At 39.1% G+C, this 10,960-nt stretch overlaps 1 protein-coding gene across 1 annotated transcript; it reads left to right on the forward strand.

The window, feature by feature from the left end:
- Positions 1 to 235: 235 nt before the first annotated feature.
- On the forward strand, positions 236 to 7,370 carry chchd7 (coiled-coil-helix-coiled-coil-helix domain containing 7). The gene is made up of 4 exons (XM_072378821.1): positions 236 to 543; positions 5,343 to 5,402; positions 5,509 to 5,607; positions 6,848 to 7,370. Exons 2-4 carry the CDS (start codon positions 5,349 to 5,351, stop codon positions 6,950 to 6,952), a joined length of 258 nt encoding a protein of 85 aa, XP_072234922.1. The 5' UTR covers positions 236 to 543; positions 5,343 to 5,348; the 3' UTR covers positions 6,953 to 7,370.
- The last annotated feature ends 3,590 nt before the right edge of the window (positions 7,371 to 10,960 follow it).

Below are 10,960 nucleotides of genomic sequence, written 5' to 3' on the forward strand. Positions count from 1 at the left end.
TCACTTCAGTAGCAGTTACAGGCTATTTCATTAAATCCTAATTTTTGTACTTGCTAGATATACTGTCAATCGTTAAATCTTAGTTGGGTCTATTTTTCAAGGATAGGAAGAAGATCATATCTTACAAGGAATCCGATTGGCATAATGGACTGTCAGTCGACGTTCTAAATATTCCGAAGTGTCCATTGGCTAATGTAACTGTTAACAGTTGATGACGCTGTAAAAGGTTTTCCTGGTGCGCTATTGCAGCTACTACTTCTTCAGCATGACGGAGAAGCTATAGCTAGTGGCTTGTGCAGCATTATAATTTAGCTTAGACTCTAGTCTACATAGTAACGTATTTGTAACCCTTTTCTGAAGAATTTCGCAATGCTTCCAAAGTCTTCAAATGTGAATGTAATTATTGTATAGGCTTTTAGACAAGACAGTGGTTTTCCAGTCTTTTAGGGCTTTTTAGAAATTGGATAACCTTCACTCCCGTGGATACCAGGTGATTCCTTAAGTCTTAGCCTTACGTTGGAGAAAGGCTGACTTTTTTAGAAGGTAGGTTTTTAACACTGTAGCTGTATGACTGTGCCAATTTAACGTATTGGAAAATCTGCTAGAAAGTCCCCCACTCCAACTTCCCGTTAGGTAACAATGAAGGTTAATACAGAAGCGTTATAGGTCATGGGCTACTCTTTGCCAAACTCCGTTGAGAAATATAACTATTGTTAGATAACACTCCTCCGTTGTAAAGTTCCTAAAAGTCAGATATGAAAATTGAGATATCTTTAATAAAAGGACTAACTACTTTCAATTCGGCTTTCAACGATGCAGTCACCCTAATAGTACTCTAACTTTATTATAGATAAATTTAGACTTGACATTTCTGTTCAAATAACGAGCGGTTACATAGCAAGTACCTTTTATAATTTATGATGAAATATGTTTTCTTATTTTCTAGATGAATAGGAGGCCATTTCTTTACAGCATGTACATAAATATAGTATGTTTACATGGAGAAGAAATGAAAGGAATTCCAGTTAAACATATTTCATACATTTCTTACATATTTGGAATGTAAATTGTATACATACAAGATCTGAAAATCACAACTGCAAGCAGAGGATTTGCAATTAATTTAAATTTAGTTTCATTTATATATCCCTACAAAGGTCATCTCAAGGTACTACAATGACACAATTCAAGCCAAGTCGAGTCCAATTAAATGTAATCATAATCCAATCAAATCCAATGAATTCAATTCAAAATTAGTCCAATTCATACATACATACAAAGCTAATTCAAAAACAATTTCTTAATTAAGGAAAACAACAGATTGCACCAAAACTTCTCTTCAGTCCAATCCTGAGCATGCATGAGGCGACTGTGGAGATAAACAACTCCCTTTTAACAGGAAGAAACCTCTGGCAGAACCAGACTCAGGAAGGGTGGTCATCCACCTTGACCAGCTGAGAGGACAGAAAAGAAAGGACAACAAACACCATAACCATAATCCCCTTACCCTACCTGCCTACCAGTGTAAGTCGCTTTGGATAAAAGCATCTGCCAAATGCATAAACAAACAAAGGATACCTGTGGAGACAGGGAAACACAAGTTAACAACAACAATAATGCCAAGTGTACATAATGTCATATGAGAAAATAAAAGGAGGAAAAAGAGCAAAGTGAGGAAAGGTGTGACATAAGAGGCCCCCCAGCAGTCTAGACCTATAGCAGCTTAACTATGGGATGTTTCAGGATCACCTGAGCCATGTCTCACTTTATCAAAAAGGAAAGTTTTAAGCCTAATCTTAAAGTTAGAGAGGGTCGTCTGCTTCCCGGACATATACTAGAATTCCACAAGAGAAGGGCCTGTATAACAGTATATTAAAGTCTATAAGAACACCCACAATATTATTTCCCATCTATCCATCCATTTTCTATACCAACTTAATCCAATTCAGGTTGCTGGAGTCAGTCACAGCTATCTTTCGGCAAGAGGCAGGGTACACCCTCGACATGTTGCTAGTCTATCACAGGGACTCATGGAGACAAACGAGACAAACCCCTCTCACACTAACTCCTAGTGAGTGTGGGTCAATTTAGGGTCAATTTAGAGTAACCTGACCTGCATGTTTTTGGGCAGGGTACTCCGGAGTACCCTGAGAGAACCCATGCATATACGGGGAGATGGAATGTCCACACAGGAAGGCTTCAGCCAGGAGCTCTTTTGATGTGCAGCATGCAGCCACACCATATCATTTTGATTGCAGAATGTCCTTTCATAAATCCAATTTTGTCTTACCTTTTCAAATCTAAAGCTACACGGATATAGCATTTGGATAGAAATGATTAACTTTTATAAGCTTATCACACATACACCAGGTATAAGCTGTATTTTGGATGAGTTGGTAAATGACATGCAGCAAAGGTCGCTGACCAGGCTTGAATTGGAATGTTGTAGGTTATTGTAAAACCCAGTACTCCTGTCTTGGTTGTCCTTCGGTTTAGTTAGTTTCATTGCTAAACAATATCTGTTAAACGTTGCAATCTATGTTTCATCAATTAGAGTTAACGTGAACCTTTCTCTCTTGCAGAAGTGCCGATCTCTGCATCAAATATATTTTTAAGATAAATGCTGTTCCACATCTGCAAAGTCTAAGATGGTGGACTGCAAATGTTTAGTAAAATCAATTATTTAAATACCAAACATATACATTTTTTGTAAAAACGAACAAAGGCAGAAAACACTGACCTGGAAGAAACTAATACCAATAAATATTTGCAACATTTCTTGGATAAAGGAGTTAAGCAATTATTCAGTGATGAAATATCCAAACAGTGTCCACCATGTTATTGTTTTTATGTAGTTTTTCAAGAAATTGGTAAATTTGTCATCACTTCTTCTATCATAACATTTTATGTCCTTACAGTGATGTGGTAGTTAATGGTTTCTAAATTCTGGTAAAATTTGTTGTATCACACTACATTTATGTCACTGTTGGCTAACACTGTTAAAGAGTTACCTCATAACAACACACGCACTATTAGGCACTGGGTTTTAGACATACAACTCCTGGATAAATGACTTAACTACACTTAGAGGATGTTAATTCGGCTTCTTTTATTTTGTAAAAAAGATTAACAAAACACAGACAAGATACAAAACAGTTTTATTTCTTAGCTTTATAGCATTCTGGATTTCTAAAACGTGCCTTTAAAGTACAGAATAAAGATAAGTTAAATACAACAATATTAACAGGAGAAACAAAAAAAAGAAGAGAAAATCAAGCAAAAAAAACAAACAAACTAAACAACAACAGAAGAAGCACTCACTCAGCCCCTCTCTCCTTAACCCAGGCCTACCCACTTGTAATGGTTTTTAAGTCAGTTTTTAGGTTCACTTAGAGCGAATGCTACATTTCCTTCATAATTTCCTTCTCTGCTCTATGAACTTGAGCCATTGATGACTCTAAAGACACAATATCTAGGTACATCAAAAGTCACACGTGCAAGGAAAAGAAATGAGGTGACTTCCAGCAAGTAGCAACCAGCTTTTTTTGTCTTCCCAGTGTCAAACCTTATTTGGGTTATTCAATGGGTGATGCCAGCGAGCAAGGGACATTTTCAAAGGGAGCATATAGGGTTATATATCACTTTTATTGTGCAGAGCGTCCTTTGTATTAAGTATGTTCTGTGCACCAACTATACCAAGTCAAATTCCTTGTAAGTGCAAACCTACTTGACAATAAACTTGATTCTGATTCTGAATAAAATACTGTTATTTTAGATTCCAGCCCAAGCAGGCACTTTTTGAAGTGGATGAGGCATGAAGGAATTTTGTCATGGAGTGCCACTGGCCTTTAAAACATCTTAATTGTGGATAAAAGAACAAAGTTGTGCTTAGTTTTTCAAATTGTGTACACACGCAGGAGCACAAACTCTTCTCTTCATAGATATCCCAGATGTACGTGTCCCCTTGTCACTTTAGCAATTGAACTGAATGGGCTGACCTCCGCATACATAATACATTGCAATTATTAAACAGCGGAGAGGAAAGATTCAATCCAGTAGTGTAGCCACATCATTTTTTTCCAGCTCCCAACACAGACAGTAATTCTGACACAATAGGGCTGAACTTTTTGTGATATTAAGAGAATGATTGAGTGCACAAGATTTTGGAGCGAATATCAACTCACTGTCTCTTCCTAGAGATGCCATGACACCTAAACCCCAGGCCAAAGCCAAGTAAACAGCGATCTTTGGGTAAAAACCCAGTTAGAATAAAAAATGTTTAGGAGTGAGAGGATACCAGCCTTTCTTACCAGCCTGCATAATCTGAACCTAGTCCGTGGCTGTTTATCCCACCATAAAAACTTTTGTTTCAGCTGTTTTCCCCCTCCACTGCGCCAATATCGCAGTGGAGGGGGAAGAAGCAACATTGCAGTGACATTGGAATTTGAATTTCTAAAACAAATCCCTGCGTACCTGTAAATAAGCGAAATAAGCCTGTGTTTCCCCAATTAGGCTACATTTGATAATATATATAAAATTAGACTCTCATCGGCCGGGAGTGTGTTGCAGCTATTTAGGTGCACAAACCCAACGCACCTCTCCAGCAGTCCTAGCAGTGCTCAATGAAGTGATTACCTGCGGAGACATAGTTAACTTACAAATGTTTGTCATTGATTTTGTGTCTTATGTGAGAAAGCAAAGTAAAAGAAACAGAACTCTTTCTCTGTCTTCATTGAACAAATGAATCAAAAGCCTACATGTCTGTATCTCGTATTGGATCATTGCACCTTCATCTACTGGATGAAAATGGAACACAGAACAACTACGTGGCGCGTTCATGTACGCGGAGTGGTGCGCACGGTGCAGATCAACTTCAGGGCACGCAGCATCAGAATCTGCGAACGCACATGTGTGTGAACGTAGAACAACATTTGTCAAACAGTGACAGACAGACGTGCACACGCTGCTTCATACATACGCAGCTTCTTGTCATGCGTGACAGAGTTTGCACACGTCATTACCGCGTATGGGTGAGCACGTGACAAAAATGTTCAATTATCTTCTTGTGAGCCTTAATGTGTGCGTTCGCCAAAAAACACATGAATGTTACGTTTAGTCACTACGCGTTGTGTGATTACAGGCGTGCAGCAGTGAACGTGCACGTGAACGGGGGACCATTATAAGTCAATGAGGACACTACATTACACGTCAGTTGCGCACACAATTTGAAACGATTCTGACGGCACGCACACACACACACACACACACACACAGAGAAGAAGTAACCAATGATCCACCTACTCATAAAAATTAACCAGTGTATGTTGCTTTTCTCTTCACAGATCTAAATGGATAAAAACACCCGTAAAGTTCGGAATCAGGACATTAACCCATGCATCGATGTAAGCTTTTTGCACTATCTTTTGTGTGTTGCACTCTCTCAGACATCACTTGTTTTTTTTTTTTTGTTGTTTTTTTTACTGTAATTGCTTCTTTTTTTTTTTTTAGGAAAGTGATGCCTCCCAGAAGTGTTTGGATGTTTACAACTATGATAAGAGCATGTGTTCAGCCTATTTCCAGAGATATAAGAACTGTAGGAAATATTGGGTGAGCATTTTTCTACCAGCATCAAATACCACAAACTAAGGAAACTTGCATTAATTAATTATTAAGGACTCAGGGATTGATTAACAACAGGCTTCTTCTTTCCTGTCTATGGAAGCGAATCGTAACCATAATTCAAATTAAAATGCATTTGCAGAAATGCTTTTTCATTTTAAGAATTGTGGCTGCATTATTTGACTCATAAATTAAATTAGTAATCAATCATCCTATTTGCATTTTAATTTTCTTCTTCAAGAGTGCTCAATCTTTCACTTAATTAAAATTAAAAAGAAATAGACATTTGAGATGTCATTTTCAAAATATGCCCCAGCAAATAGATACCAAAATTCAATTTGAAATGTCAAATTTGAGAATTAAAATGCATTTGCAGAAATGCTTTTTCATTTTATGAATGTGGCTGCATTATTGGACTCATAAATAAAATTAGTAATCAATCATTCCATTTGTATTTGCATTTTCTTCTCCAAGACTGCACACAATTGCTTTTTTGTTTTCATGGTCTGCCAGCAAAGTACTGCCCATTTTTCGAAAACGAAAAAGCAATCTGAGCGGCGCAGCAGAGTGACGTCAGCGCTTCTTCAGCTCCCTGCTGATCGAGCTACCCATCTTGTTCGGCAGGGGGCGGTGTGCACATCTGCATTGCATTACATCACAAATGTGCTGGGAAATTGATTGAACTGCCTGGTCTTTAGAGGACACATCACAGATCATGGTACTCCCTCAAATTGTGAAAACACTGTTAGAATTAGCTGAGCAGGTAGAATCTAATAATATATGTGGGTCTGATGCCCAGATATACTGCTGTATAATGCAACACCTTTTTTTTTTACACTTGATCCTGCTTTATAAAATTCAGCACATTTGTTTCCCTTGGGATCAATAAAGTATTTTATCATTTTCATTTTTTGTTTCCATTTAATTAAAATTTCATTTAGTTTAATCTAATTAATTTTCTTTTTATTAATTTAATTTGATTTCACATGCCATTTAAACATAGTCACAGTCTTCAAACCCAAGTTGCGGTAACAATACTGGGATGTTAACTTATGATAATTACCAAGGAGCAAGAAACAAATGAGCACAGCTGCATGTGTTTCCAGTGTGAGCAGAGATGCATCTTTAGCACAGGCTATTGTGAATGATTTGATAACAGCTTGTCATATGTGTTTTTAGATTTTTTAGGTAAGAGACCAATTCATTTCTTGTGCTTTTTTCTTTGTAGCACAATATAATGGTGCAGAGGAGAAGAGATGGTGTGAAACCAGACATGCCCACTGCTGCAGAGAGGCTGGAGATGCTCAATGCAATCGGAGGCAAACCTTACTAAAAGTGAACACAGTCGAAAAGACACTGTGAGGACCAGTGAGCCCAACAGTTAAAAAAAACAGGATTTACAACTGTAGATATAACTTTATTTACTTAGGTTTAGTGTCACCATGATTGACACAATAGACAAGACATTTAAGTTCTATTAAGTTTTGTCTTGTTTTAAAGACAATATGTACCTATACATGTTGATTTCACTCAAAATTCAACTGTTTTAAGTTATGTTTTCAGATATAACATAAATAACATATTTGTTATTATACATGAGACTGTGGGGGGCTATATATAATTAAAAGAAAGCTAAACACTAACTCTGTAACAACAGATTTTGGCTTTTTAGCTTGTTAACATGGTCAAATCCTCCACCTATGATTGATATGCCACTGATCTATCCTTAATACAATTAAAATTTGTATTTTATCTACATTGTTTAAATAAATACAATCTCTTTTTTTCCAGATTGCATTCCTTGTGTTTTCTGTATAATCTTGGTACATAAAAATGTAGCCAGAGTTGCACCTAACTTGCAACAAAATAGGCTTCATTGTTTCTGAACGGTGATAAAAGTAAATGCCCTTGCCAAACATCTTTTCTCTTTGTCTAAATTAGAATTAGACCTAAATTAGCCTGGACACATATAGTGATGCCTCTTTTAAGTGCTGATAAATCACTGAAGTACAGTGATGTTTAAGAAAATTGTATTCATCAGTCTTACTAGACATCCAAACTATTTAAATGGTCAAATTTGATTTTCACATTTGTGAAAAATGCTCATTTGTGGTGTTATGTGACCTTTGACAAAACAAAGAATCTAATACAGCTACAATCTCCAGGCTGCCTTATGCCCACGTGATCACAGATGGAGTATTTTTTTTCTTTTTGACAACTGTAATTGGATTGAGAGTTGGATTGTAGTCAACTCTCATGGACATGTTTACAGCAAAGAAAATGCTAAAATGATGACATTGATAGTATAAATGGTGAAAAATGCATACTTTAAAAACGCAAACTGAAGTTCAGGAATAACTGTTTTCTGGGAAAAAGTAGATCTGTGATTTTTAAAAAGAAAAATATCAAACTAGAATTTCCTAAAATACATGACAACGCAATTGCTAATGAAAAAAAACACTATACATGGCAGAGAAGTTCAAAATCTTTATTTTCAAACGTTAAATTACAAGAAAACAAAATGTTACTGAAAAGCCGTCATGCAGCAGGGGCTGTTGTCAGTGTTATCATTTCTATTTTCATATCATTATTAACTTGCTATGTAATTGTATTCATGTAGCTGGTTGAGAAAGGACAATTTGGATGAGGTTCAGATACAGATATTGGAAAGTTTAATCTACAGTTCTTAGTATTACATAATCAAGTCATTCATAATGCAGCTGCTATACAGAATCTATACATGAGATGTATTCACTGATCAGCCATAACATTATAACCACTGACAGGAAAAGTGAGCAATAATTCTCATCTTGATCTAATACAATGTTCTCCTGGGAAAACCTGCTGAGATGTTCACCTGACCTCTAAATTCTCCAGACACCAATCTGATGGGACCTGAAAGCACCCCTGGAAAGCAAGCCCAATAAATGATGACCCTCCCCACAACCCTCAGGGTCCAAAGGATCCTTTGCTAAGGTCCTGGTACAAGACACTCCCAAGATACCTTCAGTTCTTTGACCACGCTTTGACCGGTCAGAGCTCTTTTGGCAGGATGAGGAGAACACCCTCTACATTAGGCAGGTAGTCATAATGTTATAGCTGTGCAGTGTATTTATCTCACAATGTTTATGCTTGTGCATGTTTGTCTATGTTTATGTGTGAATGTATTAGATATTACTTATTTTCTCATGATTTGTCTTTTTATGTTAAGCACATTAGATAATATAATGCATTAAGAATGTAATGAAATGTGCTACATAAAAAACGTCATTATACAGCAGTCGACAAGTCAGGTAGCTGGCAAGCCTTCACGTTTTCTTTAAATACCTTTTACAGCCCACAATGATTAGCTACTGTACTTGAGTAAAGTTTTCAGGTAGGCTACTGGTAGCCTACTTCACTTGAGCATTCCAATTCTGTGGTGTTTCACTATTATATCAGTCTCAATCCATCCATCTTTACCCGCTTATCTAAGGTTGGGTTGTGAAGACAACAGGTCCAGGAGAGAAACCCATACATTGCTCTCCCCAGCTCCTCTTTGGGGATCCCGAGGCGTTCCCAGACCAGAAAGGACATATAATCCCTCCAGCAAATCCTGGGTCTGACATGGGGCCTCCTGTCAGTAGGCCATGCCCGGAAAACCTCCAAAGGGAGGCAATCTGGAGGCATCCTAACCAGATGCCTGAACCATCTCAGCTGACTCCTTTCAATGCAGAGGGGCAGCGGCTCTCCTCCCAGTTCCCTCTGGATGGCCGAACTCCTCACACTATTTCTTGGGTTGAGCCCAGCCACCTTCTGAAGGAAACCCATTTCAGCCGCTTGTATCTGCGATCTCATTCTTTCCGTTACTAGTCAGATCTCCCGATCATAGGTGAGGGTTGGAATAGAGATGGACTAGTAAATTGAAAGCTTTGCTTTTTCGGTTCAGCTTCATCTTTACCACAATGGACTGGAGGAATGCCCTCCTTACTGCTGATGAAGCCCCAATACATTTGTCCATCTCTTGTTTCAACCTGCCATCGTCTTCGCCTTCATCATAGACTACACACCCGTGGTGAATAAACAACCACCTGTGAAGAGGCCTGTGGAGCAGTTGTCTGAGGAGACCAGTGGTAGGCTCAGAGACTGCTTCAAGACAGCAGACTGGGAAGCACTCTGCAGCCCCCAGGGCAGCAACATTGACAGCATGACCCACTGAATCACGGACTCCATCAAATTCTGTGTGGAGAACACTGTGCCCTCCAAGGTGGTACAGTGTTTTCCCAACAACAAACTCTGGGTGACCTCCGAGATTAAGGCACTGGTGAATGAGAAGAAGAGGGTCTTCAGATCGGGGGACAAAGAGGAGCTGTACAGAGTCCAGAAGGAACTCCGGCTGATGATCAGGAAGAGGAAGGACAGCTACAGGAGGAAACTGGAGAAACGTCTGGAGCAGAACAACACCAGAGATGTCTGGAAAGGGCTGCAGAGCATCGCAGGCCATCGCAGAAAACAAGCCAGCGGGGACAAGGACTGGGCAGATGAACTGCATCTGTTCTTCAATAGATTTTATTGAATCACGTACCAAGGAGCCTAACCACAACAGGCCCTGTTGCCTTGACTTCTCACCTGATGAAGACCATGGAGAGGATCATCCTGCGACACCTGCGACCACTAGTGAGCACACAGCCTCCACCTGCTGAGGAGACTAAGGTCCTTCGGGGTGTGCAGGGCTCTCCTCAGGATATTTTATGACTGTGGTGGCGTCAGTCATCTTCTACGCTGTGGTCTGCTGGAGAGGGGGCAGCACGGACAGGGAAAGAAGCAGGCTCAACAGACTGATTAGAACAGCGAGATCTGTCCTGGACTGTCCTCTGGACTCCATAGAGGAAGTGGGTAAGAGGAGGATGTTAGCTAAGCTGACATCCATCATCTCACCCCTTACATGACACTGTGGGGTCCCTGAGCTGCTCCTTCAGTTGCAGACTGTTACACCCAAAGTGTAAGTCGTAGTTTATGCATCAACGTGATGTCGACGACATCGGTACTTAGTAGTGACGTCGTCGACGTTGGCCCTTCCGCCGTAGCCTGTAGTGCACCTCCCAAAAATTCTAACTACATGTCGCCTTGACGCGGGCCATAACTTTAAAAATTTCTACACTGTCATTTTTAAAGTTGTTTTGGATCAGTAAACAATGGACCAAGTCGAACAGAGAATATATGATGAGAATATTGATGAGCTTCAACTGCAAATACAGCTGCTCCATCTCGGTTGCCATTGTTTACTGCTGTTAACTGTGACCGGAAGACAAAGCATGGATTCGGCTATAACCCATACAACCACACAAACACACAGCCACAC

This window comes from Leuresthes tenuis, unplaced genomic scaffold (assembly GCF_036924035.1).
Source record: "Leuresthes tenuis unplaced genomic scaffold, fLeuTen1.0.hap1 SCAF_24, whole genome shotgun sequence".
Lineage (NCBI taxonomy): Eukaryota > Metazoa > Chordata > Actinopteri > Atheriniformes > Atherinopsidae > Leuresthes > Leuresthes tenuis.

Excerpts from the sequence above, each read along its gene's own strand:
- chchd7 (XM_072378821.1), top strand. The coding sequence starts at position 5,349 with ATGGATAAAAACACCCGTAAAGTTCGGAATCAGGACATTAACCCATGC. Across the intron at positions 5,403-5,508 it reads ACATTAACCCATGCATCGAT|GAAAGTGATGCCTCCCAGAA; the intron begins GTAAGCTTTTTG and ends TTTTTTTTTTAG. Across the intron at positions 5,608-6,847 it reads AGAACTGTAGGAAATATTGG|CACAATATAATGGTGCAGAG; the intron begins GTGAGCATTTTT and ends TTTTCTTTGTAG.